The sequence below is a fragment of the Vigna angularis genome, chromosome 9 (genome assembly GCF_016808095.1).
Source record: "Vigna angularis cultivar LongXiaoDou No.4 chromosome 9, ASM1680809v1, whole genome shotgun sequence".
In the NCBI taxonomy this organism is placed as follows: domain Eukaryota; kingdom Viridiplantae; phylum Streptophyta; class Magnoliopsida; order Fabales; family Fabaceae; genus Vigna; species Vigna angularis.
In genome coordinates, this window is record NC_068978.1 from 31760867 (window position 1) to 31777513 (window position 16647).

A 16647-nucleotide genomic window follows, 5' to 3' on the forward strand; every position below is an offset into this window, starting at 1 on the left:
CTACAATGTAAAAATCATCCCTTTTACTTGATTAAGAAGCAAAAAACATAGATAAAAATAAATCCCAATAAGAATAAAAAGAACAAACAAATTTATTCATGTAAACTAAGAATCCAATTAAGAAATTACAGCAAAATCAATTCTAGAGGCTTACAGCAAAATCAACTCTAGAGGCTTACACTTTATGGAATATAGAAATAACATGAATAGAAGAAGAGATGGTGAAAAACTAGAAAGATGGTGGAGATGACGAAATTAGGTCTTCTAATCGATCGTTCTGTAAGTGTAGTTGTCGGAAGAAAGCACGCCACCCAACTCATCAAGCACAGCAATCCTGCTATCGTTGAAAGTGGATCTGCCGTTGCCATTACCGAAGTTGTTGCTCTGAAGCCAAGCGTAGGGCCAGAAAACGCTAGAAACTCGAGGGCCCTGGTACATGAGCCGCAGAACATTCTCGAAGTCGAAGAAGAGCCTGTAGAAACCGGAGGAGTGGTTGCTCCGGCTTCTCGAGGAAACGAGGTTGGTGCTCCCACTCAGAGGCTGGTTTGGAAGAAGTGTGTTGGTCGGGAAATCGAAGCTCTGCCACAAAACAGCGCTGTCGGAGGAATCTTCGAGGAGTACGAGGTTGCCGGTGTCGTACAAATGTAAGCGGACTTGTCTGGATGAGGTGGCGGTGCCGGTGGACCACACTTGCAAGTGACCGGCGTCGGTGAGTACGAGGTTACCGGATTTGAGAAGGGAGAGCGTGGAGCGTTTTCCGTTAACCGGTTGGTCCCGGTTGGCGATCCAAACAAGGGTGTCGGGTGAGTGGGTGTACCATACTGCGAAGCAGAAAGCGTTTTGTCCGACGGCGTAAAAGCCTGCTGTGAATGTTGGTTTGGGTGATGACACTATGACTTCTTCTTTGAAGTTCTCTATGGAGAGAGAGAAGGAATGAAGCATGAAAACTATGGAAGAAGATGATGAAAACTATGGAAGAAGATGAGAGGAACGAGAAGAGCCAAACACAGTGTTGAAGCTGCCATTAATGGGATGTTTGTATGGTATGGTCTGTTACGCTTGTACGTGATTTGTGAGTATTTAAAGCGATAAAGGAAGAATCAGTCTAACACAGTAGCTCAATAGTGGAGCTGAACATGACGCAATGCTCAATGATTATAAGGTAGATATTATATATGATTGAGAAATCAGAAAGTCAAAGGAAATTCAGCATTGGAACTTTCTTGGTTAAGAATCTTACATCACTCGATTTAACGAACAAAGGATAATGTTGTTTTAATAATTTTTTTATAATACTTACATGTAATTGTTTCTTTTAAATATACGAATCAAATACGTAATTTATTGTTAAAATAATATTAGAAAAAGTTATTAACATATAATAATTCTTTAATAAATTCTGTTTATAAATTATTTAAGCTCGTGATCTGAAATTTATTATTTATTAGAGTTATTATATGTATTTTTAATAATTAAAAATAGAGATATCATATAAAAATAGATCAAATTTATAATATACAAATGAGTAAAAACTTTACGTTATAGTTATTTTAAGGTTGTGTAAAGTTTAAAATAAATAAATATTTTTTTTCTTGGTTTAATAAATATCAATTTTTTATTTTAATTTAGTGAAATGTTTTTGACATAGTAAATAATGTTTTAAATTAATATTTGAATTGTTTATATTATTTAACATATTTTTCATAAATATTAATTCATAATATTATTTAATACGTAAAACAAAATTAACACTGTTGAAATTAAAAAATACATTTATTATCTTTTTAGGTATAGAAAAGTTTATAAAAGTTTGAGATAAAAATAAATTTTAATTTTGCTTTCAAAATTGATTGAGTTGATTTGATTAAGTTGTTTTGAAGAGTCGTATTTGATTTAGAAGTAGGCAAAGCAGATGAACTTGCAGGGAAGACTTAGCAACTCATTCATGTTTTAGTATACTTTGATGCCAAAAGTCATAGTTCAAATATAGAAAAAAAGAAATAGCTAGTGATAGCACCGATCAACCAAACTCTTTTCTTATTACATGAATTTGGTTTTCATGAATCACATAATTGTAGACCAATCTTACAAACATCAATGACCTTAACAAATTTACATCATTGGTTTTCTTCTTTCCTTTTCGCAAATAACATTCTTTGTAAGCCATCTAAATGACCTTAACAAATTTACGTAATTTTTTAACGGTATATAGTATCTCCTAAGATACAATATATTGTTACTTTGTTGTGGAAAGACAGAAAATAATGTTTTAAACCATATAATCTTCCAATTTTGGAGGGTCAAGTTCTCTTGCAAATTGCTGAAGCCTCAAATTCAGATATATTTTTTTAGGTATTTATTTCCATCAACCATGCAAATTAGTCCAACTTATGGAACAAGGACCTCTTCATCATTCAACTTCTTCTGACCACTCTTCTTCTTCCTCTTGGTCACTTCATCTTTTCTTATGATTAGAATGAAGGTTGGGAATAAAGAACTCTAAGTGAGTGATTAACCACTTTGATGAGATAAATTATGTTTAGACAAAATTGTTTAAGAATTCTTTATTTTAAAATTTAACAAAAATCATCTAACAAAATCATGTCTATCAAAATGACCGTCTAAGATAATGCATTAAATATTATTTTTATCTAAATAATATCCAAAACGCAGTAGACTATTCTAAACGCTAACGATTAGCGTTGTGCAAGCCAATTACATCTCAAAGTTGCCAAGAGAATAATTCGATAAGTCAAAGGCACAAGTGATTTTGGAGTTCACATGAAGCAAAGAATTTAAGTTTGTTGGTTTTTCTGATAGTGATTGAAGAGGTTTTATCGATGATATGAAAAGTAATCATACTACTATTTTACTCTTGGATCAAGTGTTTTTTCTTGAAGCTCAAAGAAACAAAAAATTATGGCTCAATATAGTGCATAAGCAAAGTTTATTGTAACAGCAACAATTGTCAATCAAGTTTTATGGTTAAGAAATATTTTAATGAATCTAAATATCAAGTAAAAAGAAAGTATCAAGGTTTTTGTTAACAACCAAACTGCTTACAAAATCGCTTTCATTAAGCAAGTTTGAGCTTTGAAGACAAAATATTGGTATTTGTAGCTCCTAAGACAGGGAGAAGTGCTAGAAAAATGTTTCAAAACTTAAACATGTCCATATTTTGATTATGTTTTTATTTTATTTTTTGTCATTGTTTGCCCAGTTTTAAAGTGTTATCTTCTATTCATGCATTTTATTATGTGACTTATTTCTAGGACCAAATTGTTAATGGATGGTTATTTTTTAAGTTTTATAAATTATAGTGTTTTCTGATTTAATAAAGTAAGTTTTCATTGTTCTCCTTCTAAAATCTTTCACGTTCTCATTCCTGTTTCCTATCCTGCAAATTATGCTTTCTTATTAATTATCAACACCTGCATTATTTCCCTTGGACAAGTCCAATGATTTTGTATCATTTTAAAATATCACTGCAACCATGTCTACAATCAGTTTTGTACTTCAGATGCTGATGTTCTCTATTTGTAGATTTTAACCCGTAGTTAGCTATAGCACCAGTCAAGAGCTTTCTGCAATCAACCTCTGCAGTGCCATTTATAATTATCTGCTGCATATCTCCACTCAGTCTCTTGCTTATAACCAGTAAGAACCCAGACCTTAACTTCAGCTTGCCACACGGACTCAGTGACTTCTGGTGCACCCTCCAGCAGCTCATCCTCAATTCCAGTTGGTCCAAGTAGCTTTAGGTTGCATTCTATAAGAGCCCCCATTTGATGTAGTTTTGCAGCTCGATCAGTCAATGAAGTGCTCGTATCTTCATACATGTTTAGCCTCTCTTCAAGTTAGGCATCTAAAGATCCCTGGAGGCAACTACCAGAATTCGTAAACCTTGCATAGAATGTTCACTTAAATGACTAAGTTTCATGGTGTTTGCCATTGTTGCCTCAAGAGCCAGGTGCTAAAATGCTAAACATTGAAGTGTAGATGCCTTTAACCAACACCTTAACAACATTATTTAGAAACAGGATAACAACAGACATTCTCCTTCGCACACTATCAAATACATGCAGGGCCAACACATCCAACCAATAGTTCACGCAGAAATTATTAGGTAACTGAATATAAACCACCTAAAACATAAAAGGCTGCAATAGTATATGCAGTGTAAGTATAATTCAATTTCCTCAAATACTAAAGCCCCACCTAGAGCTCGCTCATCAGAAGACTCTACCTGGTAATCTATACCTTCTATGTCTTCATTTGATTCATTTTTTCCATAACTGGAAACTATACTACTACTTGCAATGGGGACCACGGTACTATGCTTCAAGCTATGCTAACATTAATTAGTTAAACATATTGTTTTTGTTTCCGATATATAAAACCACTCAAAAAGTTAGTGAACACAATCTAACCAAAGAACAGCCAATTGTGTAGCTTTTATTATAAGCCAATGAAGTACATAGTGAGAGATGTGGTTTCTTGAACTGCTTTGATTCTAGCCTTCGTTTTTTTAATGCATTTCAAGATATTTTGTGCTTCTCTAGTGCCAAATGTTTGTTACAATTACTAAGGCCAAGAAATGCATTTTAATTACTATAAAATAATTTGCTAATCTGCAGAGCTCGCAATTGATATTCAACCTTCTATACAGATCACCTTTAAAAGGAGGATCAAACAAGTAAAAACAAAGTTGAATACAACAAGCGCAGTGTAAAGCATCCATCACAAATCAGGCAGTACAAATCAAACTCCAAGCTTGAAAGGTCTTATGGAGATCACCACTGTTCTCTGGGACGGCCATCGGAGAATACAGGAAGAAGGGCCTCTTCATCATTCTGTCTCGTGTATTTAACTTGTTTATTTGCCTTTCCTTGTCCAATCTCCAATACTTCACCATCGTCATCAAAATCTGGTGGCAAACTGTCATCTTCTTCTTCATCACTCCAGCCATCATCACCATCATCAAAATCCTCAAATCCTTCGTCACTCTCTAAATTATCAACTTCTTCTGACCATGCTTCTTCTCCTTGATCACTTTCATCTTCTCTGCCATCACCTTCTCTCAAGCTATCTTCAAGGGTCTTGCGAGCAGGTCCCTTGGGGAATCGCGGAACATTAACCAGGACACGAAGCTTTTCCTTTACAAGCAACAACCGATCCTTGTCCACCAACTGAGAGTCCCGGTAAGCTTCCCTCAGAAACACAGAATCTCTATCTCCTTTCAGAGAGACATAAAACATATCAGGATGCCTTATCAACATCCCCCTCAGCTGCTGAGAGAATCTGAACTCCTCGCGAAAATGTGTGAAGTGATCAACAAGCGTCCGCTTCTCAAGTGTGAGACTCAGAATCTCATGAACAACTCCACAAGCATGTTTCTCCTTCTCCCTTGTCCCTGGCCTCATTGCAGAGAAATCAGAGTAAGGCGAAATATAAGGCAAGTCTCTGAATTGCATAATCTTCCTCATCTCACCCTTGGAAAGATTAAGACCCTTAGGAAGCTTCACCCTGTGGAACCTGGGAGGTCTGTCTATGATCAAATTCTGCTCCTCCATTTCCCTGATGCGATTATCCTCAGCCGATAGCTCAGCCGCTGAAACCGCAAGCTCAGGGTCCCAATGAGTTAGTTCCAAGGCAGGGCCACGCTCAGTTGCAACCACTTTGAAGTACTGAGGGTACCTATGACAAATGGTGTCACGAAATCCCACGGGGAGACCAAAATCAGTCCTGAGATGTGCTATTTTCTCTAACAAAATCCGTTTTTCCAGTGACATCATCAACAACTTCCTGAGTTTGACGACCACCAAGTCTTCCAACTCATTCCTAATCTTCAGCTCCTCAAAATAGAGTCTCTCAGCTTCAGGGGTCATTTTGAATTTGAGAGAGTAAACCCCTTCTTCCATAATCTGAAACACTGCTGGGAATTTCTTCAGTATGGCAATAAGTTTCCTCCTTTTATCGAGCCCCAAATCTCTTTTGAACTTGCCAAGCTGCTTAAGCGACATAACCCTATCTGGTTGAGCCACCAGAATATTCCTCACCCTCAGAACGAATTTCAGCTTCTTGTCTCTCTGAATCACATTGTCAAACGGAATCTCTTTCCTTCTCTTCACCGCCGCTGTTATTATGGGCCTCGCCGCATCAAATTTCGGTCTTCCATGCGGCGATTGTGATGGGACCCAACTCAAATTTCTTCCCCAAAACTGGGACTTTTGCAGGGTGCAATTGAGTTTGACGGAAAGATTGGGTTTTGCATGGAAAGGAAGAGTGTTTGAGATGAAGAAAGGTAAAGGGGTGGATGATGAAGGTGAAGATAGTACGAGTGAAGGCTCCATCTAATCTATCACTCAACAACAACAACAAAAACAACAGCAACTAGGAACATAAAAATGAAAAACTGATTAGAAGAAGATGTCGAAGAAGATGAGACTTACTCAGTGCTATGGCTTTCTGATGTGTGTGTGACGATAAACCCCTTTTGCAAACAATATCTTAGGGTTCTTCTCTATCCATTTGCAAATAAAACATTAACAATTCATTATTTATTACTTCACTTCAAACTTAATTAAGAAAATTATATTAACTTAATTGAATTCGTATGGCCAAAATTATTATCAAATAGTTTATTTCTTATATGTTGTTCATATTCTCCATTTTATCTTCACCATTCATATATATAAACATTAGGATTTAGTTCTTATCACTAATGTATTTTTAGGTTGATTTTTATGGACAAAAGCACTAGTGCAATATTTTTTCAAAGTTTATTAAAATGATGTAAGTTTTTTAAAAAAATTATAAAAATAAGTAAATTGTGTTATTTTGGTACAATTTTTTATATTATTAAAGTGGTCTTAGCTTTGTATAACATAAGTATGTTGTATATATTTTTTTTAATTTAAACTAAAGTCTTGTTACAAGCGTAGTGTGATATCAATTGAAAATTGTGTCACCTTTGTTAAATCCTCGGCGGTGTGACCGAATCGTATCAAGTAATAAACCTGGTAAGATCAATCATTCTCCCAAAGGACTCACGGCCTAGACAGTTGTGTGATTTGTTGATTAACTAAGACTTGCAAAACCGATTAATTAAGATTTAAATGCAAATACTCAAAAGTAAATATGAATGCATGGATTGATCAATGGTAAGAAGAAACAAAACACGTGAATTGAAATATATGGATGATTATGTTGTTGTGGTTTATCAATTTCATCCTATATACTCTCATGTATTCAGGAATTCATCTTTCTTCATTAATTGTTAATGTCACTTTCTAAATTACCTTAAACCTGATGTCTCGGTGAAGAAAACCTAATCATAATCACTAGTTTACAATGTTTTGTCTCCCTAGCAATTAATCATGCATTATAATAAACAGAAGCTTAAAGGCAACTAACCATCATACTCCTATGTCTAGGTTTATACTACAGAGATTCCCCAGATCTAGATTTCTCCGTATGTGTCCATATCGACAAAATCAATGATCATGACATCGAATGAGTTAAACAATGCATGCTTTGAGCAAAGAGGAAAAACCCTAACAATTAATGAAAGAAAGCATGTATCTTAAAGAAGATTTTGAAGAACAAATTCCATACATGAGAGTTTCAAAAGGATTACATTGATTCCCCAACAACAATAAATGTTTAGTTCACCATATCCATGGTGAAACTAGATGAATTACAATGAAAGAGTGAAAAGATAGAACCCTAGAAAGTGAGAAAGGAGCCTTAGCATCCAAAATCCTCTAAAAAGTAGTGAAAGAGTGTGTTTCTGCTTCATTCCAGCCAAAAATGTCTAACCTAGGTCGACTAAAACCTTATATAACTTTCTAAAAATTACAGAAAAGTGGCCCAAGGCCCATTAAAATGTCGCTCAACGGTAAGTGCGGGTCTTCAATTTTGCCCCTCAGCTGCTGTTTTTGCCCCTCAGCGGTGATTTCGGCACCTGAAAACTGGCGCTCAGCGGTAATTACCACTCAGCACAACTTTTTCTGCACTCTGGTTGACTTTTCTGCATTCTGATTGACTAGTTGACTTTTCTAGTTGACTGGTTGACTTTTCTGGTTGATTGGTTGACTTTTCTGCATTCCAACGTACTTTAACTCTTCTTTCAAATCATTCTAATAACCTACAAAATCAAAGGAATCTAGCACAAAACCATTAAATTCACCTTCAACTCTCTTATCCACAAAACTAAAGCAAAAACATGAGTTAAAGCAAGTTTCTAAGTTAAAAAGGGTTGATTGGTTATCGAAATTAAGTATAAAAATAACGGTTTTTCAACCGTTATCAACCTTGTAGAGGTGACAATGCAGGTTTGTCTGGTTCATTTAGATTTGACTCGCATTTGGTCAACATAATGTGGATTAAATTGGTCGTCTCACATTGGAATTGGTATGTAGGTCGAGTAATATATTTGAGTTAATTTTGTTTTTTCAACTAATAACAAATTTCATACTATATGGAAAAAAATCACCTATATATAATGGTTGAATAGTTTTAGCAAAATGAAATGGTTGAAACTCTATACCATTACATTTTCATCATGGAATAGGGTTTTGAATTATTTCTGGTTGAAACTCTATATCATTACATGGTTGAAACTCTATACCATTACATTCTCATTAAATGGTTGAAACTTTATATCATTACATTCTCATCAAACTTAATAATCATGCATGAAGTAAGGTATTGAATTGTTTACGGGCCAATGGGCCAGCTCGTCGCAAGCCCACGTGGGTAGTGGGTTAGGCGGGTCCAACTTATGTGAGCTAGCGAGTTGAGAACCCAACCCACCCCAGCTTGATATGACTTCAATATATTAATACATATTTTGGTCATTTAGTTTGTTAGTTTTGTTCAAAGTAGTCCTCCTATTTTTGAGTTGTTCAAAATGGTGTCATCTTTTGTACAAATAGTTCAATTTGGTCATTTATGCTGACGGCGTTTAAAACGTTAACGACATAATGTCCACCTTAGCAAATTTTGAATGACATGTCCAGTTTTGCAATACGTGGCAACATTAATCCAATTGACATGGTAATTTCCCTGTTTCTGGGTTGTTCGATTTAAGCGATTTGGGTTTAGGACATTGGAGTTTTCTATGTTTTGTGGTTTCTTGCAGGTTAGATCACGAATAGAAGGCGTGACAGTGATTGGGGTTCCTCTATGTTTGAATTTGCAGGTCTATTTATGGTTGCAAATAACTCAATGATTGTGGCGGCACAATTTAGGGTTTTGCTATCGTGCGATTTCATGGTGGAAGAGAGTGGTTGCATGAGAACTGTGCTACTCGAAGGTTGAAGGAAAATAATGCTTTGAGGTGTGCTCGCGAGGTTCTTGTGAGTGCGATTTAGATTTTGATGGAGGAGAAAGTCGCGAGATTGATTCACGAATTTGGGGGTTCTCATGGTTAACGATTTAGGATTTTTGGAAATTGGGGAATTAAGAATTCTGGAAATTAGGGATTTAGGGTTTGCTGTAGGTAATGGGTGATTTGTGGTTGATGGAAAAATGAAGGATCTCTCATGCCATATTGAAACCAATTTCACCAAATCGGGATTATTCATTAAAATTGAAACTAATTTCACCAAATTAGAGTTATTTGTTACAACAACTTTGTTCAATTCAGGAAAGAACTTCCACGAACCATAATCATTTCCTTTTATCCAATAACTTTAACTTTTAATATATCTACATCAATAAACCTAACGTTACCAAGTCAAATGACTTGAGTTTGTCACATAATTAATAACTGGACAACTCATTCACTTCTTGTTAAGGTGAACATTACATCGTTAACGTTTTTAATACGGTAAATAAAAAGGACTCACTCAAATAATTTTTACAAAATATGGGACTACTATGAACTTTTAGAAGAACCACTTTAAACATACCTAACCAAACTAGGAATCAAAATTGGTATTAAGACCTTATTGTATCATTTTAGTTTGGATAATTTTTTTAACCCTTTTTAGTTCATGTATTCGTGGTATATATTATTTCGTGTAACTGTGTAAACTTAATTCAAAATGGTTTTAAAAGCAGCACAGTTTGATTCTCATAATTTCATCTCTTTTTTCAGCTAATTTTTTTAATTTTTATACCATTTCATTTCATTACATTTCCACTCTAAGAATTCATTCATACAAACCATGAGTTTTATATTTACATTTCTTTTCTCCAAAACACAAACCTCTTCTACAAAAATATTTTCTTAAAATCTAATTACCTAGTTGATGTTTCTTTCTTTTAAGACATTATACATAATTTTTAATTTAATAAAATTCAACTCCTTTATTAGTCGAAGAAATCTTTTACAAAATTTAACTGTTTTTCTAATTAAAATTTTATTCTAAATTTCGTTGAAAACAATAATATATTCTTGTTACTCATACTAAAAAAAGCTTAAGAACATGTAAACGAGATCATAACCGGAAATGTCAAATTAAAAAAATTTGTGTACACTAATTTAATAATAAAAAAAACTATATGAATTAAATTGAGAATTGGACATATTTAAAGAAGCATTTTACTTGATTATCTAAATTTTAAATACTTTGTATGTCTGTGGTTTTGATGCAGAAGGGTGAACAGAAACTAAACTGCATGAAGATACTGCATTTTCTTTTATCTGTAATTTATGCATCATATTTTTACAACTAAGAAGAATCAGCATCTGCTTTCATAGCTCAGTTGGTTAGAGCACCCGTTTAGTAAGCGGGAGGTCTTGAGTTCGACTCTCAATGAAAGCATGTTGTTTTTCTTTTCTTTCGCTTCACTAAATTTGGCCTTTTTTCTTTATGAAATGTTCCAGCAATCAGAGCCATAATGATCTGTAACAAGTGAGGAGTTGAAGAAAGAGTGGTTTTCATTCCATTTCAATGTTTTGGATGTGATGATGATATCTGGGGAGAGATTCATTCCAGCCAAAGCAGTTGAAGCAAGGGAAAATGATGCATCTTTGGAAGGAACTGAGAATGTAAGAGATACCCAGAAAGCAGTGGCAGAAACAGCATGAATGCAAGAAAGAGTGATGCCTAATTTCTTAGCTTTTGGACAAAATCAAAACCAGGTGCACCAGTTCATTCATAACTAGAAAAGAGCACAAGGAAATATGGCCTTTATCAAGAAGATTGAAGCTGAATGATAATACCATTTGATGTTAGATCAAACTATTGTATGTGAAGAATGAGAGTGAGATTGAATGGGTTGATAGATATAGAGAAAGTTGGAGGAAAGGGACATTCATATCAGTCTGGAACCCACAGAAGCATTTCATAATTGGCAATAATGGTTTCAAGTTTATCCACAACAAGCACTTTTTTTGTTTTCCTTTCAAGATTTAACACCTTTCGTTTGTCACCAACCAGTTAAATCGACTAATCAAATCGGGATAATGTCATTGATTAACTCATACAATAATAATTTTACTTGTTTATAAAATGTTAAAGAATATTGACTTGGAAAAGGATTATTTTGGTTGTACATCTTGTTCAATAATTGGGTTTAATTAAATTTCACTGCTTCAAAGTATGAAGGTAAAACATAATCAAGGACTTGACTTACGGAAAAATTCGTTGGATGTGATGTAAGCTTGATCAACTCTTTATATTTTTTTTAAAGGTTAGTCAATTCTTACAACATTGTTTGTTTTACATATAAACAAATTTCAACTCTAAAAGATTTATTTAAAAATAACCAAAGATAATTTAGTCGATGTAATCTTATATAAAATGAAATAAAAAATATTAAATAATTATAATTACCATCTTTAACAGGTGTGAAATTAGTTAATTTTCCTCTTGAATGTTTCAATTGAAAGATCATCAGTCCATCTTGTCTCAAATTATAAATTTGATTTTAAAACAATAATGACTAGAAATCTAAAGAATAATTTCACATCTTTCTTGGGCACTAAGAGTGCAGAAGGAATAACACAATTAGTGCAAGCTAAATCTACTTAAATATATTAGAGGCTGAGAGTCTCAGTCAGTCTCAACAATGTCAGAAATTTTTCTTAAAGTTAACATCCTGGGGCAACGATTTTAAAACTGGGTTTGCTAAGAAAAAAGGTATGAGAAACAGCAATGTAAATTTGAAGGCATGGAGATGGATACATACGGATGATGGTCATCTGAAACCATACAGGGGAATGATTTTATCACACCATCTGTCATGAAAAACTATTCATTCTAATTTCTAATGGCATGGGGTTTGTATGACTTGCAATTAAACCATTTTGATGTATTGAAGAGATTGCCACAGCCTCCCTTGTTTCCCATCACAATTGACACCTGCACCATTCAAAACTGTATCTGTGTATATATGGACATCTACAGACATCCTTGGGAGAAATGATATCATGTGAAACACTACTATACAAGTTCATTATTCTCGCTTATCTTCCTCCAGATCTTCTCCAAAGGCAAGATCGGTCTTCCGTTCAAGTTTGGCTGCAACATCCCCAGTTATCTTTGCTACACTGCTTGTCAGAGAGATACCCTCCTCATCAAAGTCATCTCCTGTTTCCTCCAAGTATGCATATCTACAAATGAAGATATAAATGCAATCAGTCTTTCAAGGAACAAAACAGCACGAAACAGAAAGAAGACCGACCCACCGAGACATGGAGAAGCAGTGTGCAAGAATGAGCAAGAGAAAAAAAGACTGATTTAATATAAGACTATTGATTTCTTGAATGAGTAAATTGTATAATAATCCCCAGTTACTAAATTACAATTATACAACAACCAAACTAAAAAAAGTACGATGTTAACATGTGACTGATGGAGAGCAGGTTACGATTTCTCCAACAGAGATATAGTCAAGTAGTGAGTGCAAGACAAGAATTAAGTAGACCCAACATATATTAATACGGTTAATAATTAAAACCGGTATCATTGTTGAAAAACTTAACTTAAAACAGTGGTTTATAAATCGTATACGAAAAATAACCCATGGAGGAGACCAAGTCAGCATTCGTCTACACACACACACATACACAACCACAAGTCAAGTAGCAACTTCAAGACTACGATTATCTAGGCCCGCTAATTGATTATCATAGTTAAAAATACCACCTGCAGTGGGTTAAAAATCATATATAGAAAATAAATAACATATTGAAACTAATGTGCCTACTAAGTTCTAAACATGGTCTAATTTTAACTTAAAATTCATTCATTCTGAAAGAACGAAAAGTCTACATGGAGATTCCAACTAGCTACAAGAACAATCAGAACACCAATAAAAAAAGTAAAGTTGTACACAATTTCCCCATTGCACATGATGCAAAGAGGCTGTTTACAAATTTGTAACTACAAGCAATCTGTTACAAAGGGCAACTTTACCGTTACGTCACATACAGATGGAAGAAGACCTAGATAAAGACAGAATTACCATGGGCATGATTTAGAAAATTGAAAAAGCTGAGTGGGCAATGAGATACAGATAAAGACAAGAAGAACAAAAGTGATTCTTAGGCACTCTCCTTCAGCGAGGGAGTAACAACACTTATGGTGTGTGTGAATGACATATTAGAGACAGAAAACGTAGACATAATATTCACAGCACTGTATGTAAGGGATTCCTACATTTTTTCAATGCTTTTAGGCATAATTTGAGAAGCGACACGTAGTGGCACAACTAATCTCTCATAATATCAAGTTGCAAAGGTGGTTTGTCTCATTTTCTACATTAGCACACGCATACCCAGATAGAAAATTGAAAGATATAATGAAGGTTAAATGGAATTTAGCATAGGTTAAAGGAAACTAGCACTACCGGATCTAATCTAATAGTATACGATGCACAGAAATAGCCACCTAAATATGCCGTATATAAATGAAAGTTTGCAGTGAAATGAAAAGAAAAATCAGCAAGCGAAGACCTGAAACAACTGTTGCTCTAGTAATAACTACTTCAATGCTAAATAATATTAAAGGCATTTCAAACAAAAGGTTAAATATATTTGCATAAAAACACAAGTAACTGGCATAAAAAAACACTATTCACCACATCAAGGCCAGGGAAATGACAAGTACCTAGTAGGGTTCCGAGAAGGAGCCCAAAGGGCACATATCACCAGCAAGAGAGCATATGAAAGCAGACACCAAAAGGCTGGGATAATCCAAGCGATTTGCCACAACTCATTCAATGGATCAGTAGCATTGAAGTATAGCTGGTTGAACACAGAGAATCCAGATCATTAGTAACACTGACTAGCATAAAAATGATTAGACAAATTTTTTTTTGAAACTCCGGCAGAAAGAGCACATCTCTAAAATTGCTCATTTCTGTACATCAAATATATTTTCCAAGAACTACCTCAAAGCCAATCCATGCAATGGACAGTAGCACAGACACCGCGAGTGTGTTTGTAAACTTTCGGTAGAGCTCAAGTTTAGCTAAGTTTCTCCTTGTCTGCATCCATAAATAACAACACAATCAAAGAACAATAGGTGCAAACGTTACTAAGCCTAACCAGTTCAAGACGACAAACAAGTCATGCTTGCTGAACCAAACACATTCACATTCAACTAGAGTTAACATTTGTACACAAAAACAGTCAAAACTCAAACCAATGCAGCACTCACTCCGTTACCATCATAAACTAAACATAACAACAACAGACTAGAAAACCCAAGGTTTTGGAATTGCCTGCAGTTTCTCCAAGGTTTTGGACAACGATGAGAAAATCCATAGAATGAAGCACGAGTCAAGGCAAACAACAGGGAGCACCAAAAGCAGCTTGGTCTTCCCGGAGAAGTCATTGATGTTCCCTAGATGCTCAACAAGCTCGAGTGCCTCAGAGGCACCAAAATACAGCAGACCAAGAAGCAGCACTCTGTAAGCAATCCTGTTCCCACCGAGCGTGGGGCGAACAACCCCATAGCCCATGGACACAACCAACAGCAGCAGCCGCGACAGCGTTTTCTTCACCGAAGTAAAGGTGACAGCCCAGAGGGTAATCCCCATGGGTCTAGTCCCAGTAGAGTTAAAATTAGCATACTCGAAATACCACACAGCCATCTCACACATTCCTAGCGCAATAACAGCGGTGATATGATAATGCAAGTGGATAATGTCTTTCCAAAACTGAACAAACCTCAAAAACCAACAAAGACCGAGTAAAAGATAAGCCAGAGACATGAAGCCATAGAGGGTCATTAGAGGGGCCATTTTTCCAGGCAGATACCCTTTAGGGTTACGCCACACTGTCCTTCCCTGAATGGTGGTGCCCTTAAGGGAAGGATCGCAGAACATGAAGTAGAGGTAGTACATACCGGTGGCGTTGATGTCAAGGGTTGTCGTATCCATCTGGACCTGTTCATCGGTTCCCTGGAAGAAGGTTTTGATGCGCTTCGGCAACTCGAGGTTGTCGGGGTTCTTCTGGATTATCACTTCGCCGAGGTTGCAGATCCGCTCCTTAGCCAGCTTCGGATCGCAGCAGATCAAATCGGATTTCAGGTACGAACCTCCGATCCGGTTCCGATCCCGAACCTCTAGCAATATGGCCTCAACTAACCCCGTGTTCTGTTGCATCCTCCCCTGCACGATTGCGGATTCACGCGGACGTGTAAACGTCACCGTTTCGAACCTGAATCCAATCGGACGGAATCAGAAACCATAACTAACCCTAGAAATGAGAGAGTGAGCGAGTGAAGGGGAACCAGACCTGATGAAGGATTTGGCCAAGAGCGCTTCGCTGCCCCCGTGGAAAAAGAAGGCGTCGGAGCGGTGGGTGAAGGGCTCGTTGGAGTAGTCGTGGATAGAGGCATTGATCGGAATTAGTAACAGTAAGAGGAGGAGAGGAATCGCGTGAGACTCAAACGCCGTCATCATCGCCGTCGTCGCGAAACACGAACATGTAACAAGCAATGTGATGCGATGCGACAGAAGCAATTGAAATTGTGAAAAAACGGAACGGAACGGAACGGAACAACGAAATTTGCAGGTTGGTTAAAAGAAAAGTGAAAGTAAAGCTGAAAACGGTGATCATAGTTCAGTTAAATCATTCGTGAAAACCAAAAGAAAAAAAAAATTATTAATTAAAGATTTAATTAAATTTCAATTTGTGTTTTAGTATAAAATATATACAAAATTATTTTCACTAAATTAGGCAAAAAAATTGACAACTTTTTTAATTAAGTTTTTTTTTATGTGATGATGGTGTGTACGGATTTTGAGTTGAAAGATGATTGAAGTATATTAAATGTTAAAAAGAAGAATGAGCATGACTATGTTGTTGATTTTTTTTTATTTTTTAATTTTTGACATTTTACAAGGTTAAGTTGTTATTTTTTAGATTGTAGTGATAATGACATGAGAATGTATATCCAAAACAAAGATTGATGAAAACAACTTATCAGTGTAGATTAAGAACAAGACAAAGAGCATATACGAATATGCATGATTATTTACATTCTCTTAATCTTAATCTTAATTAATTAACCATTCCATTAATCTATTTACTGAAAAGTGATAAGAACTAGCAAACAAAAGTGGATTGGAGAAATATTATCATACATTGAAATCATTTTAAAAGGTTGTTGAACAATTTGAGACAAATATAGAGAATTTCATCGTTGAATTCAAAGGATTCAAACAATCTTTTTTTTTTTT

The 16647-nt window shown here is 35.4% G+C and overlaps 3 protein-coding genes and 1 non-coding gene across 5 annotated transcripts; 1 reads left to right on the top strand and 3 right to left on the bottom strand.

The window, feature by feature from the left end:
- Positions 1 to 154: 154 nt before the first annotated feature.
- Positions 155 to 1082, bottom strand: LOC108347269 (putative receptor protein kinase ZmPK1). Its single transcript, XM_017586436.2, has one exon. It carries the CDS (start codon positions 940 to 942, stop codon positions 265 to 267), a length of 678 nt encoding a protein of 225 aa, XP_017441925.1. The 5' UTR covers positions 943 to 1082; the 3' UTR covers positions 155 to 264.
- A 3503-nt stretch (positions 1083 to 4585) lies between these two features.
- Positions 4586 to 6525, bottom strand: LOC108346872 (protein WHAT'S THIS FACTOR 1 homolog, chloroplastic). Its single transcript, XM_017585930.2, has one exon. It carries the CDS (start codon positions 6351 to 6353, stop codon positions 4794 to 4796), a length of 1560 nt encoding a protein of 519 aa, XP_017441419.1. The 5' UTR covers positions 6354 to 6525; the 3' UTR covers positions 4586 to 4793.
- A 4176-nt stretch (positions 6526 to 10701) lies between these two features.
- TRNAT-AGU (transfer RNA threonine (anticodon AGU)) lies at positions 10702 to 10775 on the top strand. The gene has a single exon. It is a non-coding gene; the product is annotated as a tRNA-Thr (tRNA).
- A 1124-nt stretch (positions 10776 to 11899) lies between these two features.
- LOC108346829 (uncharacterized) lies at positions 11900 to 16015 on the bottom strand. Of its 2 annotated transcripts, XM_052868373.1 has the most exons (6): positions 15701 to 16015; positions 15309 to 15622; positions 14683 to 15065; positions 14350 to 14445; positions 14067 to 14203; positions 11900 to 12568 (listed from the first exon to the last, which is right to left on the bottom strand). In XM_052868373.1, exons 1-6 carry the CDS (start codon positions 15865 to 15867, stop codon positions 12412 to 12414), a joined length of 1254 nt encoding a protein of 417 aa, XP_052724333.1. In that variant the 5' UTR covers positions 15868 to 16015; the 3' UTR covers positions 11900 to 12411. The 2 variants fall into 2 exon arrangements, with proteins under 2 accessions (XP_052724333.1, XP_052724332.1); XM_052868372.1 differs by having other exon boundaries at positions 14683 to 15622.
- Between the last annotated feature and the right edge of the window lie 632 nt (positions 16016 to 16647).